General features: G+C 39.1%; 1 protein-coding gene across 5 annotated transcripts in view; it reads left to right on the top strand.

Annotated features, from left to right (window-relative positions):
- MED23 (mediator complex subunit 23) overlaps window positions 1-22930 on the top strand; it is a 54631-nt gene that overhangs the window by 22365 nt on the left and 9336 nt on the right. For 3 of the 5 annotated variants that reach the window (XM_073337325.2, XM_073337324.2, XM_073337326.2), the window contains 16 exons: window positions 1636-1836; window positions 2582-2725; window positions 5276-5421; window positions 6212-6457; window positions 6647-6789; window positions 7568-7742; window positions 9637-9800; window positions 10951-11075; window positions 11858-12063; window positions 13112-13292; window positions 15172-15342; window positions 16511-16727; window positions 17422-17658; window positions 18896-19061; window positions 20109-20181; window positions 21532-21746. In XM_073337325.2, coding sequence (XP_073193426.1) covers window positions 1636-1836; window positions 2582-2725; window positions 5276-5421; window positions 6212-6457; window positions 6647-6789; window positions 7568-7742; window positions 9637-9800; window positions 10951-11075; window positions 11858-12063; window positions 13112-13292; window positions 15172-15342; window positions 16511-16727; window positions 17422-17658; window positions 18896-19061; window positions 20109-20181; window positions 21532-21746 — 2810 coding nt within the window. The remainder of the gene's footprint in view (window positions 1-1635; window positions 1837-2581; window positions 2726-5275; window positions 5422-6211; window positions 6458-6646; window positions 6790-7567; window positions 7743-9636; window positions 9801-10950; window positions 11076-11857; window positions 12064-13111; window positions 13293-15171; window positions 15343-16510; window positions 16728-17421; window positions 17659-18895; window positions 19062-20108; window positions 20182-21531; window positions 21747-22930) is intronic. The other 2 variants (XM_073337327.2, XM_073337328.2) reach the window with 1 other exon arrangement.

Below are 22930 nucleotides of genomic sequence, written 5' to 3'. Positions count from 1 at the left end.
GCCCTACATGTATTTTGGTAAAAAAAAATTAAACTTCTCTTTTCTTTTAAAATAATAATTTTTTAAAAAGCCTTTTTTGCCTCTAGAAAGGGACACTGTATTTTCATGACTAGTATTTGAGCAGCTCAGTTCCTTCTTTTCTGTCATCATTAAAGTAATACTTTTTTCTTTAATTAAGGTTGCATTATGTTACAGGCATTAGGTGTAAAAATCTAAATGTAACTATTTTTAAACCTAGTCTGTAGAATGACGCAATAGATCTTCAAGCCTTAGCACTGTATGGAATGAGTCAAATTACACTCAGCTTTCCACCCCCTCAATAGCATGTAGGGCTTATCATTCTGTCTGAAGATGTATAAACATAAAGTAATACACAGTTCCTTACAAAAGTGTTTACAATATAAATTATGCACAGAAAATAGTCTAAACTTGTACCAAAAACTTTCGAGTACTGCAGCTATTTTATTTTTCTCTATATATACACACACATATGTACCCACACATAATGAATATATTCTATATTTGGTCATTGTTAAAAGACATCACGGAAGAGAGGTATTTTAAGAGGTGATTTATTTATTTGTGTGTTTAGGGGCCTGGAAATTGCTTATCACACTGTGGAGAAGCTGCAAGCTAAATAATTTTTGTGGTTCTCATCACCGTGGTATATAAACTAGTGCTTCACCATTACTTGGGACACTAATAATGTGTAAGATTATGTCTACAACTTGGAGCTAGTTGTGTGATTCCCAGCTTGAGTAGACATGTGGGGTGAAATTCCCAGCTTGAGTAGACATGCTCCCACTAGCTCCAATCAAACTAGCTTGCTAAAAATAGTAGCATAGCTGCAGTATCATAGACAGTGGTGAGCCACAGTGTGCACTAACTGCCCTGAGTACAAAACTCCCTAACCTTAGGGGTATGTACTCAGGGTGGCTAACCTGGGCCACTGCTCTCCACTGCCCTTGCTACTGCAGCTATCCTACTATTTTTAGCACTCTAGCCCTGAAAGGAGGGATCACACCCCAGTTCCAAGTGTAGGAGACCATGATTTATAAAATAAAAATTGTTAGTGTACTGTTCACCTTTAGGATCCTAACCAAAGGCCGTTTCTTGCTGCCATTGAAATCATTGAGATTTCTGCTGTCAACTTTAATTGGAACAGAATTGAACCGGAATTGAAAGCGATCATACATCCCCTTAAGATAGCCTATCTGAATATTTGTTGTCTTTGGAATCCATCCTTTGTTTTTAGTGGTACAATTAGTGTTTTCTCTTCATATACACATAGACTCAGATTTAGAACACTTGGGCTTTGCAGGTGCCTATTAGATTCATGAATACTATGGCAGAAAAATAACATTTTGTACTGAAGAAAACTGTTAAATAATTCTCAGTTGATACTTGGTGTATGCGTGGAGGGGCAGGGAATTAATATATGGTAGAATGTAAAATTATTTGTGACCTGTAACACAGTGCAGCTTTAATACACTGGCTTATCCTTTAACTTCTTAAGTTCAGACTTCATTTCATGCTTCCCAGCCTTCTGTCGAAATACTGTACTGAAATTGTTACCATTGTGTTGAAGTTAATTGAAAAGCTTTTGGAATACTGTATCTGGTCTCTGCCTTGCAGCACAAACAGCGCTGTCCTGTGCTGGAAGACCAGTTGGTGGACCTCGTTGTATATGCCATGGAACGTTCGGAGACTGAGGAGAAGTTTGACGATGGTGGAACCAGCCAGTTGTTGTGGCAGCACCTTTCCAGCCAGCTCATCTTCTTCGTGCTCTTTCAGTTTGCAAGCTTTCCTCACATGGTCCTGTCACTCCATCAAAAGGTACCTTTTCTGTGGCATTCTCTTTTGGTAAGATGTGAAAAAAATCTGTCTCTGTGAGACTGAAACTTGTAATCACACTGGCAGAGATGAAGTATTCATACAACATAAATCATTGTGTTCTTCTTAGCGTATGCACAATGTGCCTCAGGTCTCATGTGACCAGGACTCATCACCAAATTTGGTCTGCTGGTTGGATCATTAGCTTCCCCAGCTTGGGCCGAGTACTGATGGGGAGTGCAACGTGGACACTGATTCATCCCCTGCTCCCTATCATGGCGTTAACTGGTTAGGTCTTTCTCTTCGTTGCATTAGACTACAGGATACCATGCTGTACTTGGATACATTGTAAAATACATCTGCAGCTGGATTTTGAAGGTGGCCTTGTTTTCTTTCAGTTTATACTGTTATACCCTTGTACTCAGACTAAATATTGTAGACCTAGCCTTTATAAAAAGCAGCTGATTTTCAAACCCATGACCCTTTTAGTTTTTGAGACCATTGTGCCCATGTTGTCCCAGTTATGGAAATGCAAATCCAGTGTTTCTAAGAAGTTTTTTTAATGTTCCCCAACAACTTGTGGAAAGCTTAACTATTTTAACTTACTGCTATATATATATATATATATGAATGAATCTTAAGTGTTAATGTGCAAGAACTAGTTGGTTAGAGGCAATTTTTCCTCTGCCTGCAGTGTATCTGTTCCTAAATAAGGTGGGGTTTTTTGTGTTTTTTTTTTTTTAAACAGTTGGCAGGACGAGGTCTTATTAAAGGCAGAGACCATCTGATGTGGGTACTATTGCAATTCATCTCTGGCAGCATTCAAAAAAATGCACTGGCTGACTTCCTCCCAGTTATGAAGCTTTTTGATCTCCTTTACCCTGAAAAAGAAGTGAGTTTTCCATACAAAATTAAAAGCCAGAGTCATAATTGAATGTGTTAATTAAAATGAGCCTTCAGGAGTAATAATAATAATACTAGCTCTTAACGTGTACCTTAATAGTGTGTCACATAATTCCACAGGGAATTACAAAAATAAAGTGAAAACTACCGTAAGCTCAAATTTTATGTGCTGAATTTCTCTAATAATTAAATTTGGGTGGAGGGGGACACATTTGGCACCACAATAAGTTGTAACTAATCTTTTAAGAATTTTTTCTATTCTGTGAAAGTCTCAAGGACTTCTTTTTCTTCTCTATCAATGTTTGGTGGCATTTCTGATACAAAGGGTTTCAATGAGTCTTTCGGTATCTGGGATAATGCAAAATGATGCATTCTCATATTTTTAGTGAACAAGGCATTTTAGGGGTATTGGTTTTAAAAGGTTAACTAACATGATTTGAAGTGATGTTGTATGCAATTGCAAACCCACACTGTGAAGTTACTGTAGGGGTGGAGGTGAGGGGGAGAGTTGTGTGTGTATAAATGGCTAAATAAAGGGCAAAAATAGTAGCAGCCATCAGGTGTCTGACAGCATCTCTTTTTGAGAGATAATGTTGACTGTAACAGTGTCTGCTTTAAGTTTATAATCTGATTTGCAGAGGTGCTGAGTATCCACAGCTCCACTTGCAGGCAAAAAGGACTCTAGATGCTCAGCATTTCTGAAAATCAGACGCACTGATGTTAAATAAGGTACATACTTTACCCTTGATCTTTGTACGATCTTCTAACTGGTATCAGTTAATGTTGCAGACCTGGCCCACAGAAGATGATAATTAAGAGCTCATTTGTGGCTTTGACAGGAACTCTAAGCAAGAGGCAACACATTAGTACCTCAGGAGCGTCCCAGGAAGCAGAACAATCTGCCTCCTAGTTTAACTCTGCTTGATGGGGGAAAGCCCCTGTGGGAGGCCTCCTGTACCTAGTGCTAGGCAATGTGTTGTAGTGGAGGCTGGAGCCTAAGCTCTGCCCACTCCTCACCCTGTCATGTCCCCTTTTGCGGAGGGAGGTATAGCAGCCCTTCAGACAGCACTATTCCTCCTTTCCCTTCTTCCTTCTTTCCCTCCACCTATCCCCAACCACTGCTACCTCTGAGTCACGAAACCAGCGCAATGGAGTAAAGGGGGCACTTTATTCTCCTTGACTCCTTTGCACTGCTGTGCACACAGAACCACCATCTGGCCTTAAATATATAATTTGGCTGTCTTCACAGCCTTAGTTTTACACCTGTTTCATGCTGAATGCCTCCCCTGACCTGGTAGTGTGATCTTCAGCACACAGCTATGCTTAACACAACTTTCATTTCAGCACTGCAGTTCTTCTTTTCTCCTTAAGGAAAAATTAATCTTTTCTCAAGTGAGAGAGTGGGTGGAGTTTTTAAAATTATTTCATGCCATAAATAGAGTAAATAAGAAAATATCTTCTTTCAGAAAGGGCTCCCATACGAGAGCACGAACCACAAAAGTGATACTAATTTTGTATTCTGACTGGCAGTGATTTACCACACCGCTTTCCCATCCTGAAATGCACACTGTCCTGATGCGCACACAAATAGTTTCTGTAATGTTTGTGTGCATAGTTCCCATTGCCAGCTGTGAGGTGAGCACTCAGACTTGCAGTCACATATCCTGCACATTGCACCCTGCTTGCAAGTAGCTCCTGTCACTTTGGATTTATGAACAGGCTCTTTGTGCATTTTTGTAGGAGCAAGAACTAAGTTAGAACATTTACTTTTTGATACTTCTCTGTCCTTGGGTTCTCTGGTGTGCATCAGTGTATAAAACCAACTGGATTTTGTCTCTTTCTACAAACCAGTTTTAAATGCAATTTAAGTAAATTGAGCAGATTACATCTTTTTCTTGTGGGATATTTGACTGTCAGATGCAAAGGCATCCTTTTTCCTGATGGGCTGTTAATGGAAGTTTTATAATGACTGTCAAACTAATGTTGTTCTCTGTCTTTCTGTATTTTATCTCTCTTAACCAATCTCTGAAATTTGTCCTATGCAAAACTGAGTCTGCGTCTGAAAGCATTTGGGTGTAACAAAAATAAGTATTTAATTCCCTTGACTCCTATATATTGTAAATGTAAGCATTTATCCACTGAAGTTTTTGAATGATTTATTAGGTTCTCTCTCATTCAGTCCTTGGTTCCTTTTGACTTCAGCTGGAGTTGTATGCACATGTGTGAGACCAAATTTTTTTATGTAAGTGTCAGAGTAGCAGCCATGTTAGTCTGTGTCCGCAAAAAGAAAAGGAGGACTTTTGGCACCTTGGAGACTAACAAATTTATTTGAGCATAAGCTTTCGTGAGCTACAGCTCACTTCGTAGCTCACGAAAGCTTATGCTCAAATAAATTTGTTAGTCTCCAAGGTGCCACAAGTCCTCCTTTTCTTTTTACATAAGTGTGTTGCATATCAGAAAAAGACACTGGATCAGTGAATGTTAGTTTTGTTACAAAAGGTTATACATACAATATGTAATTTGTGTGTTCTTTCTTTAGTGTATTCCTGTACCTGATATTAACAAACCACAGTCAACTCATGCCTTTGCAATGACCTGTATATGGATACACCTGAACCGAAAGGCTCACAGTGACAACTCTAAATTACAGATTCCCATTCCTCATTCTCTTAAGCTTCATCATGAGTAAGCTTGTTTTGTTTCGGTTTTTGGTTGGTTGGTTGGTTTTTGGATTTTTTTTGTTTGGTTTTTAATTCCATATTACTGCTTATTCCTAGTCAGGACCAAAGAAGAAAAAAGAAAGTTCCAAATCCATGTTTAGAATTTGTTTTGTGTGATATGACGCAGTGTCAGTTTTTTCAGTTACTCTTAAAAACATTGAAGGTGAATTATTTTGATCATGTTTTAAAGGACTGTTGTCAGGTAGCTCAAGCCCAAATGAGTGTCACATAAATTAATGTTAAATATTTTCATGGCATTTTTAAGAAGAATAATTTCTCTTTTGACTTTAAACAGGTTTCTGTTTTCCTTACAACTCTACCATTACACTTGTGCTATTTATTGAGTACCAGAAAGTGAAACAGACTATTTTCCTGTTCAAAGTGTGTGAAATGCAAAAAAGTAAACAGTCAATAAATGGTGAATACTAAATTACGTTTTGTTTTCAGTTTTAATAATCTAAAATATAAATAACAAAAATAGGATTATTAAATAACTTTTAGCCTAACACATAACTCCAACAATTCTCCCTTTACCCAAGGCTTATGAAGCTATTCTAATATTTACCTGCCTGGGCACAAAATCCTAATCACCTATTTACCATGATCGTTGAATGATAATGAAAAAACAAAAACTTTACAATGGAGTTACATGAAGGATTAATTTGGCCTCATATTTGCAGTGCAGATAGGTCTTGTTTTTCTTTCTCTTTTTTTCTTTTCTTTCACTTAACATTTAACCTGTCTTGATTATGCAGGTTCCTTCAACAGAGTCTAAGGAATAAAAGTTTACAGATGAATGACTACAAGATCGCCTTATTATGTAATGCGTATTCAACCAATTCAGAATGTTTCACATTGCCTATGGGTGTTCTAGTAGAAACTATTTATGGTAATGGCAACATGAGGATACCTCTTCCAGGAACAAATTGCATGGCTTCCGGATCTATCACCCCATTACCAATGAACCTCTTGGATTCGCTTACAGTTCATGCCAAAATGAGGTACAGTAATATGGTTTTAAAATGTAATCGATTTACTTTTATCTGTGGATCTTAATGTAAATGTAACTGTATAAAGAGGAAAGTTCATTGTTTTGTTTTCTTCAAAATGTATAGAACTTCTATCTGCTTATACAACTAATTTCTTAATAGTTTCAAGTACATACTTTTTTTTATTTTTATTTTTTTCAGTCTTATTCACAGCATAGCTACCAGGGTGATTAAACTGGCCCATGCAAAGTCTAGTCTGGCCTTGGCACCAGCACTTGTGGAGACATACAGTCGCTTATTGGTTTATATGGAAATAGAGTCCTTGGGCATCAAAGGCTTTATCAGTAAGAAAAAATGTTTTATTTAATAATACTTTATATTTCATTAGTACCCAGAAGCTATAATCAAGGTCAGAGCCCCACTGTTCAAGGGGCTGTATAAATACTTAGGAAGAAACAAAGAGTTGCTGCCCCAAAGAGTTCATATTATATAGCCCCAGTCCTGCAATAGATTCTACAGGAGAACACCGCTGTGCCTGCGTGCCATCTATTGTAGGATCAGGGCCTAAGTATTCTGACTGTTGTGCATAAGTATGTTGTTATCGTCTACAGATTCTCTCTTAAGCTTAAATATACTTAATTGGTCAAGCTCAACGTGCAAGTACATTTTCACTTTACTTATTTGTACATCTGCACTATACTGAATTTTTAATTAGTCAGTATGGAATAAATGTAATGCACACATCTGAAGAGAAATAACACTTATTAGAGATGATACTTGTGCGTGTAGTGTTAGAGCTAATTCATTCTTTTAGTAGTTTAGGGCTTGCAATTTAATATAATAACTATGCTTTTACATCAGGTATAGATTTCATTTTCATGTCCGATGTTAAGAGGAGTTGGTGATGCGGTAGTATGTTTTTCTTAGGATAGACTTAAAACGCCTATAACTAGATAAAATATCACTAAAGATTTGCCTGATCTTGTGGTTTAAATGGGAGAGGCATCTAGCTACTCGGTACATATTTTATAAAAGGGTGTATATTTGCACATATGAGTAAAATAGCCTTTTCCAAATGATCTCACTGGAAAATACTTGATACGTTCTCTTCTCTCTTATTAGGTCAGCTGTTGCCAACAGTGTTTAAATCTCATGCTTGGGGAATTTTGCACACGCTGTTGGAGATGTTCAGCTACCGTATGCATCACATCCAGCCTCACTACAGAGTCCAGCTGCTGAGCCATCTTCATTCTTTGGCTGCTGTGCCACAGACCAATCAGAACCAGCTTCATCTCTGGTGAGTGAGGGTAACCATCACTAAACTTTTATCCCCTTCCTTAGTAATTTATTGAAAATCCTGCAGGACCTTTACAAGATAGGTTGTCAGTGTTTGCCTGATACACGCATCCTGCTAGCAGCTGTTGATTCTGCTAGGAAAGTGTTAAATGGGTTCTGCTGAATCTGAAGAAGGTGGCTTCATTGAATGTAATGGAGCAAGATACTATCAGGGTGTGGACTGAACAGTAGGACTAGCCAGAAGACAAGAATTCCATTTCACAACAAATTTCAAGGTTTTAGCATTTGGTTTTGTTCTGCATCATTGCAAGACCTTTAAAAGTGTTCTACGAAAAGCCAAAGAGAGATACTGTCCCACCACAGAGTGGCAAATAACCCAGGAGTTAGGGCACTCTCACTGGGATGTGGGAGACCTGGGTTCAAGTCCTTGCTCTGCCTGATTTGCAGCTGCAACTTGAACTTGTCTCTCCCACATCCCACCTGAGTGCCCTAAACGCAGGGCTATTGAGTTAGTGTCACTCTCTCTGACCCAGTGAATATTTAATTATTAATACAAAGTGGAACCACACCAATTGGAGAGATTGGTGGACACCCCCTGCAGAATACTCACTAACCCAGTGATTAGGGCTTTCATCAAAAAATTCCCTACCAGCTCCACTGAGAGTCCTGTGATAGAAGCTCGAGGTGTAGTCAAGTGTGGGGAAATGGCTTGAGTTGAACTTAATTGTTGAAAGGTCCTTGTTAATAAAGCCAAACTCTAGGAAGGGTATGAGCTCTTGAGTGAGTATCAAGCTCCTTTGTCCAGATCAGTTTTCTCAGTTGATACCAAGGAAGTCCTTCTGACTACATTCTGATCTCTTAGCCCAAGTACAACTGTAAGTTGCTTAGTAATTACCCATCTCTGCTGAGAGAGCAGGGAAAAAGTGAGGGGGACAGAAAAGTGGAGGAGTCTGTTGTCATTGATTATGATTATGAACTTTTGCGTGTCTCTTGAAAGATAAGATCGTAGTAGAGACCTGTCAACACGGAATTAGAGGTACACAACTAGAAATGAAACAATTGGACTCTGCATTGTAGGTTTCAGAGTAACAGCCGTGTTAGTCTGTATTCGCAAAAAGAAAAGGAGTACTTGTGGCACCTTAGAGACTAACCAATTTATTTGAGCATGAGCTTTCGTGAGCTACAGCTCACTTCATCGAAAGCTCATGCTCAAATAAATTGGTTAGTCTCTAAGGTGCCACAAGTACTCCTTTTCTTTTTGCATTGTAGGTGTTTAAGTAAATTTAGATGATACAATGTCATTATCTCTTAAATTGCTTCTGACTAGCAAGTGAGAAAACTAGTTGTAATTGGACCAGTGAAGAACTTAAAATAATGCACCTCAAATGAAAAGCAATATTTTATTTCCCTTCTCCACCCCCTCCCCCTTTGATTTTAATTCAAACAGTATAATTACTATCTGGCACTGTAAATGGAGAAGTTAGCTTTGCAACTTCCTGTACCACATTTATCTCTTTAAATAATGACTTCAGATCTTTGGACCGAGATTCTCAAATGTAAAAAAAAAAAAAAAAAAGATTTTTGGGTGCCCCACTGGGGAGTTGTTGCCCCTTTTCAGAAGGTATGTGCTCAGCACTTTCTTAAAACCCAAAGATGGAGGCATCCAAAATCACTAATCACCTAAAATTCTTGGCCCTATCCACCAAGAAGCACAAATACATTGTTCTTTCCCTACTAAAACTGTTTTGAAAACAATTATATACATATTATATGAAGCAAAAAGGTAACAAATGACAAAGAGTTCTAAAGTTTTTCAGTTTTATAGTAGCAGTGTATTTATTTTTATATTTATTTATTATTATAAAAAGCCTAACTTTTTTCCTTCTCTTCTTTAGTGTTGAGAGCACTGCTTTAAGGCTAATCACAGCGTTGGGCAGCTCTGAGGTCCAACCACAATTTACACGTTTCCTTAGTGACCCTAAAACAGTTCTTTCAGCAGAGTCAGAAGAACTCAACAGGGCTCTGATTTTGACTCTAGCAAGAGCAACACATGTGACAGGTAAGAGTGAATTTGTCAAATAAGGGATAATCTATGTGAAAGTGAATTAAATCATCTTCCTCCAAATAGAGAGATACCACTCGGAGGTCAGCAGCTAGCATTAATGCAGTACTAACATTCTGAAATCAAGAATTAAATGTCAGGAATTCTGAAGTTAGTTTATTCTACAAAGTAAAGTCAGTTAAGTTGCACATAGATAGTTTCCATTTTAGTTTTCCTTATTAAATTTAAATGCTCACGTACTAATGCACACCATACATATATATGGAATGTGCAACAGGGCTAAAGTTACTGTTGTGGAAGAAGCCTTCTTAAAGGCGATCTGCAAAGCAAAAGAAAAAGTCCTTTTTTGCCTTTTTATGATTTATAAAGGTCTGATTTATGAAAGGTTTTTTTTTTCCTGTTTTTTTTTTGTTTTTTTTTTTACTTTGAAATTTCAGATCTAGTCTGGAGACTGACTGGAGAATTAGTACAATTATAATATCAGAAAATCCAAGAGAGTGAAAATTTGAATGGGGAAGGGATTTTTGGCATTTTCTGACTGTTTTGCTTGATTTTTTTGCAACCTTAACATTGCATTATCACTAGCTTTTTACATTGACTAGGTTAGAATGTTTAACAGGATAATGCTTCACATGCATTTCTGTTTGGAAAAGTTGATTTGATTCTTTAAAAATGATTCTTGGAATTCCATGTTTATTGTCTCTCAATGATTTCCATATCATACCTACTCAGTTTACAAGCAAGGTGTGTTTTGCAATTGCCAGTTCAGCAAGCTAAGCCTAGTATCTTAAAATGAAACTGGGTTATTTCTAGCTCATTTGTCAACAACCATAAAGATTCTGCAACTGCAGCATAGGAATTCTGAAACTCTTATCACTTCTTACTTTGCGTCTTCAGCAAGATAGAATCCAGCCCATTCTCCCCACAGGTATGTTGGTTCTACAGAATTAATCAGGAGTGTGAAAAAGGAAAAAAGGGAGGATGGGCAATATAAACATTTTAGACAGACAAATAAGTAAACCTGTCTGTGTTTTCCAAGATTTAAGTCCTACTAATGTAAAAGCCTAAGGAGGAAATGTCAGTTTTATGTGAAGATCCAATTTCACCAATCCGTTGTTTGATTAATGTTGCATATGTGTCCATTTAGACTTTTTCACAGGCTCCGATTCAATTCAGGGAACTTGGTGCAAGGACATATTGCAGACTATCATGAGTTTCACTCCCCATAACTGGGCTTCACACACACTAAGCTGTTTTCCAGCTCCACTGCAGGTAATTGTTTCAACCTAAGTGCTTGAACAGCTGGGAAAATAATTATCTCAGTGGGATCTTTGTTGTCCCCTTCATAGTTAGTTTTCTTCCCTTCTACATTATGCTCAAGTCACATGAGAAATTGTGCATGGTTTTGAAATGGTAGGTGTTTTAGGATAAAATGTTTGAGAAGTGGTTGTTACCAAAAAAAGATAAAGCAGTGTTTGCAGATCTTTGCAAAATTATCCATTTGATGTACATGACAAATGACTTCTTTCACATTGGAAAAGGTTTTCATTCACAGTGGAGATATGTCAGCAGGTTTTGCATCTGTAGTTCTGGCAGGGTGTGCTGCCACTTTGAGGTGTCCTGGTTTGTGGGGAGCTTGCTTTTGATGATGAGATTCGGGGGGGAGCTGTTTGAAGGCCAGAAGGGGGCGGTTCAGAAAAGATTTCTTTAAGGATGGGATCCCCATTGAATGAGTTGTAGTTGTTTGATGATACCCCGGATGGGTTCCAGTGTGGGGTGATAGGTGACAACTAGAGGTGTGTGGTCAGAGGGGGTTTTATTTCTGTATTGAAGCAGCTTCTCTCAGGGTGTTCGGGTGGCTGTGACACTGAGTACATTTCCCAGACCTGAAGAAGAGCTTTGTGTAAACTTGAAAGCTTCTCTCTCTCCAACAGAGGTTGGTCCAATAAAAGATATTAACTTGCCTCTTTAATATTCTGGGACTGACATAGCTACAACAACACAGCTTAAATGTTTCAGACTTGTCAGTTAATAACAAACAAACTTTATTTCAGGCATTTTTCAAACAGAATAATGTTCCCCAAGAAAGCCGTTTTAACCTAAAGAAGAATGTGGAAGAGGAATACCGAAAGTGGAAGTCTATGACCAATGAGAATGATATAATCACCCACTTTTCCATGCAGGGATCCCCTCCCCTATTCCTTTGCCTCCTATGGAAGATGCTGTTAGAGACTGATCACATTAATCAGATTGGTTACAGGTGAGCTTTTAGAAGTGTAACTGCATTCTATACCAGTTATAGCTTAAGGGGGTGGTAAGCTTTCTTAAGTACAGTGGGCACAGTTCTTCTATACTAGGGTAGCAGATTTAGTACATTGTTAGATGGTGGGTTTTGATGTACAGTTAGAAGGATTAACATACTTTAAGGATTGCATAATGTCTAACAGTAGTGCTTACTACTGGTTGGTCCTGTTTTTATCTCCTGATAAAAGTGACAGATGCAGGTGAACGATTCAGCTGTTGAGTTGGAGTTTTCTGGGTGGTGGGGAGAGATGAGCAGTCTACAAAGTCAGAGTTTTATTTATATTGAAGTACTGTTTTGGACAATCTTTCTGTTCATTATTTACTATTTATTTGAAATATTTTAATAACTTTAGTCAAAGGCAAATACTAAAAGCTTTATTGGGTTTGACTGCTCAGAAGGCTTATTTCTGAATTGAAGAAGTCAATCATTTTCATGGCTGTCTAACTCTCATTTCCAGTTTTAGAAAGCTTAACACGTGCTGTACCCACACAAAATCAGTTATCCTCTTTCCTCCCTCACTAGGCCTGTCAGAGCAATTACTAAATATCTGATAAAATGTTTGATAGGCTTCCCTACAGTTAGGAAATGTGACACCTTTGGTACTGTGTGTGTAAAAAATATTACAGAAAAAATTAACTAGTTTTAGCAGCATGTCATATGTCACGTCCTACTGAAGAATTCAGTTCTACAAGACTGATGCATGTATATTTTTAAAGACTTGTGGCCAGAATCTATCCATGAAGCTGAAAACGATTTATTTTTACTGCTAATTAGCAGCTTGTGGCATCCTGACCTTGGAGTGCCCTCACTTCTGGGAGTTGGGTTACGCTTATTAGCATGTTTTGATGTTGTATTTGAATGCATATTTTGTATAAAAACTTGAAACACAATCCTGCAAAACTGGCCAGATAAAAATGTGTCAGGATTTCTATAAATTATGCAGACTGCTTCTGCTCTGTGCATATTACAGTAACAAGATCATTTCTTTTCCTCTGCTTCCTAGAGTTTTAGAGAGAATTGGGGCTAGAGCTCTGGTTGCTCACGTTAGGACATTTGCGGATTTCTTGGTCTATGAGTTCTCCACGTCAGCCGGAGGCCAGCAGCTCAACAAATGTATTGAGATTCTTAATGACATGGTGTGGAAATATAACATTGTAACACTGGACAGGCTGATACTGTGCTTGGTAAGTATGACCTTAGTAGGTTAGGTGCAAGATGTTTCTTTATCCAAAATTTGGCCAATGTCTTCTGATCCACTTCTACAGCAGTCACTTGCATAGGTGTAGTTTGACTTCAGTTTTTGGGCAAGCAGCTCCAGGGCGGCACATAGGGGGCAAATTCCATGCCTGCCTGAGGCTTGCTGTTTGGGAGGCAACACCCTACTGTTCCCCCTGCCCCCTCAAACTATGCCCATTCTTGTGCAAATATATTGAATTGAATAGTGACTAATTACTAGTTCAATAATCAAGTAGTACTATAGAATTACAGATTTTTTTTTTCCCCCCTTAGTGAGTGAGTGAAAACTAGGAGTATCACAATTGTCTCATTCTCTGGTGAGAAGAACTCTGTCTAGCTTTATTGATCATATAACAGTGTTGAATGAATTGGAATTGTTAACACCATTGTATGGGGCTGGTTCTCTTCCCTCTTAGCTTTGCAATGACTGTTCATATTTTGAAAGGGAACAAGGTGCATGACTGATGCCATATTGGCAAATAAATGGAAAACCTCATGTGTCCTTTGGACAATGCTATCTTTGTTTCAGGGAGGTTAAAGATCTGCCAGCTGTCTCAAAAGGGTGGGTGCAAGGGATTGTATGCTCTGTCTCCTTTAAGTTCCCTAGCTCTTTTCATTGGTTAGTAATTATCAAACAACACAAGTAGCTAAAATATTGCTTCAGTAGGTACTATCCTTTCACCAGATTTTAAAATGTCTCTTCCTGGTATGGATCTAGTGCTACCAAAAGAAATGTCCAAGATGATACGTTAAAATTCAGTAATGCAGTGTTTGCAGTTTCACAAGTACCTATCCCTGGAATGACTAGAATTTTGAAACTGGCATACCTTTTTTGATGCTATCAGTGTTGGAGGGATGTTCATAAAATGGTTTTGGCAGATGGGTCAAAGCTATGATAGGGGATGCCTCTCACTGAGGAACATGGGAGAATTTGTCCACTGGGAAATGAGTGAGCTGATGAGCACTTATCAATGGGAGGGGATGGTGTCCAGAGTTCAGACCCTTGCTTCCATTCTGTGCCTACACACACAGAATATAGTGAATGGGTGAGTTGGCTGACCAATTATATTAAAATTAAGATGTTTAATCACCCTAAAGTCATTAACGATGAGGATACTTAATCATTGGAACAATTTACCAAGAGTTGCGGTAGATTCTCCATCACTGGCAATTGTTAAATCAAGATTGAATGTTTTTTTCAAAAAGATGTGCTCTAGGAATTATTTTGGGGAAGTTCGATGGCGGGGTGGCCAACCTGAGCTTTAGAAGGAGCCAGATTTGCCAATGTACATTGCCAAAGAGCCACAGTAATACATCAGTCAACCCCCATCAGTTTCGCCCCCGATCAGCTCCCCCCCCTGACTCCCAGCGCCTCCCGGCCACTGGCAGCCTTGCTGATCAGTGCTTCCCCCTCCCTCCACGCACCTCCTGATCAGCTGTTTTGTGGCATGCAGGAGGCTCTGGGAGGGAGGGGGAAGAGTGAGGGCACGGCAGGCTCGGGAGGGGACGGGAAGGGGTAGAGTGAGGGCCAGGCCTGTGGCAGAGCCAGGGGTTGAGCAGTGAGCACCCCCTTGGCACATTGGAAAGTTGGCACCTGTAGCTCCAGTCCCGGAGTCGGTGCCTAGACAAGGAGCCGCATATTAACTTCTGAAGAGCCGCATGTTGCTCCAGAGCCACAGATTGGCCACCCCTGTTCTATGGCCTTTGTTATACAAGAGATCTGACTAGATGATGACAATGGTCCCTTCTGGCCTTGGAATCTATGAATGAAAGCAGACAGTAATTTTACATTGTTCTGCAATCTAATACTTGTGTTGTTTGTTAAAGGCTATGCGCAGCCATGAAGGAAATGAAGCACAGGTCTGCTACTTCATAATTCAGTTACTCTTACTGAAGCCTAATGATTTCAGAAACCGAGTGAGTGATTTTGTGAAGGAGAACTCTCCAGAGCACTGGCTACAGAATGATTGGCATACTAAGCACATGAGTTATCATAAGGTACTATAGATTACACCAGAGGATTGTGCAATGTGTGCTGTGCAGTTGGGATGCTGAAGCTGTCCTTTGTTTTGTGTATTATTTGCATTTTGGTTATATGCCTTGTTCTGCTATTCAGTGTGTCATTTAATACCACAGCAATAACTTTTAAAGATACATTTAACATTAGTAACTTTTGAATATTTGGGTCAATGTAAAATAATTTTATGTTTACAGAATAATGTAAAAAGAAAATGTGCATGTAATACTAAAAGATAGAAGTGACTGAAGAATTAGGAGTCTGCTCATCTGAATATAGTTTAATCCCACATTTAATGCTTAATTTTTCTGGAAGCCAGTCAGAAAGAATAAGGACCCAGTTTCTCCTTTGTGTTTGTGAATTGGGGAAAATATAGATTATTTGTTTTTTCATTAATATGGGTTTAACCATTAGTAATCATTAAGGGGCAGTTTTAACTAGGCTTCTGCAAGCTTCCACAGTATTGAAAATAGAATGTAACACTCACAGGAAGGGAAACATTCCAGATTTTAGTGTTGCCCAAAAAGTGGGAACTGCTGGCTGGGGCAGGGCGGGGCGAGACAGTTGGAATATTATATAAATCTTAAACTGTTCCCCGTCACATGATATAAAGCATAGCAGGATGGTGCTTATATATGTCATGCGTGTGGTTCCTTCTCATTCCTTTCCCCAGGGAGAAATCACATACAAATTATTTTTAATGTATTGATTCAACATATGACAGACCAGTGTTCTCAGACTCCAGGGGAAGCATGTAATGTAAAATAGAGTTGATTTCTCTCTTGATCTTCCTTGGAGTCTTTGACAAGAAGGGTGGATAAGTGATGGTATCATTGCCTGCCTGCTATCAGGATTAATTTCCTTTTAGTACTTTATACCTCCCTGAACCAGTTTTAGTGAATCTGAAACTCTCTCTTTTTTTAAATACTTTTTCAAGAAAAAATGAGTTTATTATATTTTGTCCAATTATATTTAGTTACTGTGTTCATATCTTCTCTTTGCATGTACGTGTATACGTATAATTCCAAATTGTTTGGAGTGTCTACAGAATAGAGTACAATGTAGCTTCAGTACATTTTTAAAGTATTGCAAGTAGTCAGTAATGTTTTCAGTATATTTTTTTAAGAAATCCGTGTTTGATTTCCACAGAAATATCCTGAAAAGCTGTATTTTGAAGGCTTGGCAGAACAAGTCAATCCTCCTGTTCAGATCCAACCCCAGTATCTACCCATCTACTTTGGCAATGTGTGCCTCCGCTTCCTGCCAGTATTTGATATTGTAATCCACAGATTTCTGGAATTGCTTCCAGTGTCCAAATCACTGGAGACTCTACTGGATCATCTAGGAGGCTTATACAAATTCCATGGTAAGCTCTTCAAGCCCATTAGCTCTTTATACTTGTGATACAGTCACTACAGATTCTTCGTCATAGTGCATATCAGTAAAGGCCTGTCCATGATGGGAAACCAAACCTTATTAGCTAACTGTCTGTTCTGAAGAGAAGCTTGGTTTACTAGCAGAACCATAATGGCTGACTCTTTTTGAACACTGATTTAGCTATTTCAGTTGTATGGGCTTTGATACAGTAAACCTTGTTAGCAAAAATCTTGTTCAATGCTACCCACTCTATCCATCCTCTTCCTTCTCAGCAGGGTTCAAACACAGTTTTTTAACTTGGTTTTAACATGATTTTGTAATCATTTTGAGTGTGACGCAAACCATGTTGTAATAATGACACAACAGTGTCAGTCTTGTTCTTTCTACTCCTTGTTTCTTGTCAAGGTCTCCCCATGAGATGCTCTCTAATGCTGTGTATTTAGCTATTTGTAAATAACGTTTTAAGCAATATCACAAACATAGAAATATTGGTTTTGACCCCCTTTCAGGTAAACTTTTTGTCCAGTTTCATTTAACATAGTGGTACAGTAACAATAAAAACATGAGGCATTTCTACTTGGTGTATCTGTTTTTACATCACCCTTAATTTTGCATAAGCTTACTATTACCAATATAAAATTAAGTGCGATGCTACTGTGTTTCTGGGTTTTTTTTGTTGGCAGACCGTCCAGTGACATACCTATACAATACTCTTCATTACTACGAGAGGCATCTCAGAGAACGCACAAACCTCAAGCGGAAGCTTGTCCATGCCATCATTGGTTCTCTCAAAGATAATCGACCACAAGGCTGGTGTCTAAGTGACACTTACATCAAGTCTGCTATGAATGTACGAGAAGATAATCCGTGGATCCCCGATGACACTTATTATTGCAAACTGATTGGAAGACTAGTAGACAATATCCTTTTTATAATGATTTGTGCTAAAGGAAAATTATCAGTATTGTAGTTTCAGTTCACCAGAGTTTAGTTATGTTCCATACAGTTGAAACACTGTAGGACTGAGGGCTTGTCTCCACTTACTGATCGATCCACCGGCGGTCAATTTAGCGGGTCTAGTGAAGACCTGCTAAATTGATCACCGATCGCTCTCCCGTTGATTCCGGTACTCCACCGGAACGAGAAGCATAAGGTAAGTCGATAGGACCCAGCGTGGTGTAGACACCGCAATAAGTCGACCTAAAGTACTCGACTCCAACTATGTTGTTCACGTAGCTGGAGTTGCATAACTTAAGTCGATTTAGCCCCATAGTGTAGACCTGCTCTGACTCTCCCTGGCCATCCTCTTCCCCTTTTCTCTAATGCTAACCTGCTGGGAAGTTTGCTAGTTCTCTGTGCACCTTTGTTATCTTCCTCCCACAGCTCCACTGTTTCCTCTACTTTGCTGAGATGTCCAACTACAGGGAAGCTGGACTTCTCTCTGATTAAGGGAAACTAAAAGCATATAAACCCCTAGTTTACATAAGTTTTAAGCGTCTAATGATGCCAGTGATTCCACTGTCCTATAAGTAGAAAAAAGCACTTTGTGGTGGTGGTGTTCTGGAATGCCTCTAATTTTCAGTGGCAATCAGATAGTCACTGGTATTTGTTCTTTGTCTATTCAAGACTTCAATTTTTTTCAATGTTGCCACCTGAAAAATTCTAATACGAGTAGTATGTTTATATTTAACAATATACTTCAAAACAGATTATTAATAGTGTAGAAAATTCTCAGCATTTTTCTAATAAAATATCTTAGGTGTAGAGTAAATGGACTCTGACGTGGCCCAAACACAATGAATCTTCCTGTCAGAAAAGTATCTGTTGTATTGTGTGTATGAGTTTCTATATATACAGATATTTCTCTAGATATTTATTTTAAAAATGCTTTCCAATAACTGACTTATCATCTTAAATATGTGCCTTTGATTGACTGTGGCCATTAGTTTCATTCAGTACTGTCGTGTGTGTGTGTGTTTTATAAAAAATACACACGCACACACACGTATATATTATCAGGAATTTGTGGGACTCTATTGTTTTGTTTGTGTATTAGATATATTTTGTTATAAATACATTGTGTACATGCAGAACTACACTGTTTGCTTCTTACCAGTCCCCATGTGGGAATTTGTTGTTTTCCTTAATCGTTGTTACCTATGGCTGGCAAGTCACCTGGTCCATTTCCAAACTGCGACTGGAGATTCAATGAGTTTCCTAACCCAGCTGCCCATGCTCTTCATGTTACCTGTGTTGAACTCATGGCTTTGGCTGTTCCAGGAAAGGATGTAGGCAATGCACTTCTCAATGTTGTGTTAAAGAGGTACGCTGGACTTACAGAACTGCCCTCAACAAAAAGCAGTACAGTTGTTACAAATTGCTCACTGGTTCTGAAACTTCCTTTTCTTAAATGTTGTTTTATATATTGATATCTCTGGGAGGCGAGCAGTAGTATGGTGTTGGATGCCATTCTAAGAGCCAAGAACAAAAAATGCGTGTGGCGAATACCTGTACAATACCTTAGATCCCAGTGCTGGTGTTGACTGAGACTCAGCTTCATGTGGGAGAAATGGAGGAAGTACTGTACATTTGTCAGCAACTTGTCCAGTGTGTTCATAGGCGTTAACAGGAGAGGAAAGGAGTCATGTATAGCACTCCTTGTCCAGAGGGGGAGGGCCATCAGTTGCTGCAACAAAAGATCTTTGACTGCAGGGAGGAAAGCAGAAAAATTGGTAGGATGCTTGAGGTCCAAAAGTGCATCATAGTTTATATTTTTATACGCATTTAATATCTGTTGTTATAATTTTCATTGTTGTCATCTGATATTGGAACTGCATTTTACAGATCTCATTCTGTGTTGCCACATGACACATTTGGCTTGATTCCTAGACTCAGTGACTTGCTTTTTGGGCCAGCAGGAACTGAAAGAGTTGTAAAGAGACGAACCACCTTGCATTTAATTAGTGATTCAGATGGCCATCTCTAAGTGGTAATGATGTGTTGAAAGAAAGGATTCCTTTCCCACCTTACTCAGCCAAGGAAGGTCGCCCTGATGCAGGCTTTGGGACCATGGGGAAATGAGTCATCAAAGGAACTGATATCACTGTGAAGACTTTATTCATACAAATGCCTCTAATAAAAATAACTTAAAAGAAAACCTGCTACAGGAACAAAATTATTTTAAAAATTTTCTATGCAGTGTCAGTGTGGCACTCAACTAACCAGTCATGCATTTGTATATATAGCTTTTTTGTAAGACAAAATGTCTATAATTTCTCTAGGAATATATTTCTGTCATCATAAATACATTAAAAGTCGTGAGAAATTATGTATAACTTCAGAGGTTGTTTTTTTCTCTCCCTATTTGTAGTCAGCCTCTGGTGCCAAGGGAGAATATCACAGCTTGGATGAATGCTATTGGACTGATTATCACAGCCTTACCAGTGAGTTTGTATGTATTTTAAAATTTTCTGAACAGAGAAGAGAATGCATTCTTCCGTAAAAGCTGATGTAGGTGGTAATTTCAGTGAGGGATTAGTGCAACTAGTTTCTTTCCGATGCTCCTGGAGTAGTTCCAAAAGCCACTGGAAAGCTTATGAAACACCTGTGCTTTGTCCTTCATTGTCTGACCAAACCCACTGTGGGATTGGGGGAAGAGGGAGCACAAAAACTGGATTTTTCACAGTCTTGTTTCCTCGGTACCTTGTAGGAAAATAAAGTTGCTATACTTTAACTACAAAAAATTTCTTGTGCAGTGTTTAAGCTTGAGAATGAAGTCAGAAAATTCTCTAAGATAAGAAGTCTGATGGAACATTAACTCTGCACATCCCATATAGCTTTACTGAGCATAATGTAAGAGGAATACATTATAGAAAGGAAGTGTAAAATTTAACAAGGGAAACAAGAATAGAAAATATGTATAATTGAGTTTAAAATGTTTTAGTAGACATTTTCACCTTTTGAAGATGCTGAGTTTTAGTGTTTGATGACTCAGCTTCAACACTGGATGAATATTTTCGATTTAATTTCCTTTTTTCACCCGTTTTCTGCTCCACTTTCCACTTGATCTACCAAAGTTATTTTCACACCCTCGACAGTTACATCATGCATCCCTTTGAAACCCTCTATTGTCTTCCTATTTCTCGTTGTAAAAAATGTAAGCTTCTCATCTTCATCTACAAGTTCCTGCATCTCTGCTTTCTTTGCTCCCTACAGTCTCCTACCTTAACATCTCCCTTTGTATTCTTTTCCCATCCTTGTCCCTAGCCTCTGTTTGCCAGAAGCTGGGAATGGACGACAGGGGATGGATCACTTGATGATTTCCTGTTCTGTTCATTCCCTCTGGAAGCACCTGGCATTGGCCACTGTTGGAAGACAGGATACTGGGCAAGATGGACAATTGGTCTGATCCAGTATGGCCGTTCTTATGTTCTTAGCTTGTGTCTTGGATTGTTCCTATGCCTGGAACGGTTCCCCGATCCCCTTCCACCAACTGCCACTCTTTTCTGCTTCAGATCACTCTTTAAATTCCATATTTTCAAACAGTCCCTCCACCCTTCTTTTCATTAACAATCCCCATGCTCCCTCTCTCCTGGACTGGTGGTATGTTGTCTTATTTAGATATTCAGATATTTGTCAGGAAATGGGTAGGTAAAGTATTTGTATAAATTAAGAATGTTATATAAATATTTTTAATAATTTACAGTAATCTGCAGGAGGTGGGGGAGAAAGTATTACCTTTTCGTCTAAAAATTAAAAGAATAAAAATCATTTGGAGTTTTTTGTTTTGCCAGGAGCCATACTGGATTGTCCTCCATGATCGAATTGTCAGTGTTATCAACAGTCCTAGCTTGACTTCAGAGACAGAGTGGGTTGGTTACCCATTCCAGCTCTTTGACTTCACAGCTTGCCATCAGTCTTACTCTGAGATGAGCTGTAGCTACACTTTAGCATTGGCACATGCCGTGTGGCACCATTCTAGCATTGGCCAACTTTCCCTCATTCCAAAGTATGTATAATGAAATTTAACTGATTTTTAAAATTTAACTAATAGTTTAAAGTACACTTTTGACACCCCTTCCATACTGTGTACAGCAAAATAATATGTCCAATATGTACACAAGGAAGTATGTGGCGGAGAGAGAAAGCGAATCAGAACAAGTAATAAAAAAATCCTCTAAAACATGGGTGATGGTAGGGTTTTTTGGTTTTTAAGCTGGTTCTTGTCTCTCTTATCTATATCTTTGGGCTCTCCACCAGTGTGATAACCTCAGGGTATGATAAAGCAGGGATTGGCAACGTTTGGCCCGCGGCCCACCAGGGTAAGGTTTGTTTACCAGCTGCATCCGCAGGTTCAGCCGATCTCTGCTCCCACTGGCCATAGTTCACCGCTCCAGGCCAACAGGGGCTGCGGGAAGCAGCGCGGGCTGAGGGATGTGCTGGCCACTGCTTCCCACAGCCCCCATTGGCCTGGAGCGGTGAACCATGGCCAGTGGGAGCCGCGATCGGCCGAACCTGTGGGCGCGGCAGGTAAAGAAACCGGCCCGGCCCGCCAGCGGGCTTACCCTGGTGGGCAGCGCGCCAAAGATTGCCGATCCCTCATGTAAAGCATATTATATCTCATTTAGCTTGTGTTTGTTTTTTTCTTACTCGTTACAGTTTGGCTGCAGCTTATACTGGCAGTGGCAATACACTTGCTTAATGCCATCCGTTATGATCAACTCTGTGTAATTTTGTCTTCAATCTTCGTATGTAGCATTTGTTGCCAGTGGGGGAACTGCTTTGTAAATTAATAGACATTGCAGTGATACACTAGGAGATGTCCTTAGCAAGCCAGGAAGCTGTAGCATTTCATACCTTGCAGTTTATTAAAAATTTAGTTAAAATGTATTTCCATACTGCCTTATTAATGGGAGCGTTCAGAGCATGTATGGGGGCTTTAACTCAGCTTCCATTTTAGTTTTTCAGTTCACCTTTTAATATTCTTCTCCTGGATTTATCACTGTCTACATAAGTGGGGATGGCATGAAGTACTCATGACAATTAGGTGACCCTATTCAGAGACTTAGTTCCAGTGTCATAACCCAAGGGGCCTGCATTTGACTCTCCCTTTCATTCTCCAGGCTGATCTTGGGTGAGCCTATGCAGCTTCTAGCCCTTGGGACTGTGTGAACCATTCATAGCTCAGTCATG

This window comes from Lepidochelys kempii, chromosome 3 (genome assembly GCF_965140285.1).
Source record: "Lepidochelys kempii isolate rLepKem1 chromosome 3, rLepKem1.hap1, whole genome shotgun sequence".
Classification (NCBI taxonomy): domain Eukaryota; kingdom Metazoa; phylum Chordata; order Testudines; family Cheloniidae; genus Lepidochelys; species Lepidochelys kempii.
Note: the sequence above shows the minus strand (reverse complement) of the source record. Positions and strands in the feature narration are given on the sequence as shown.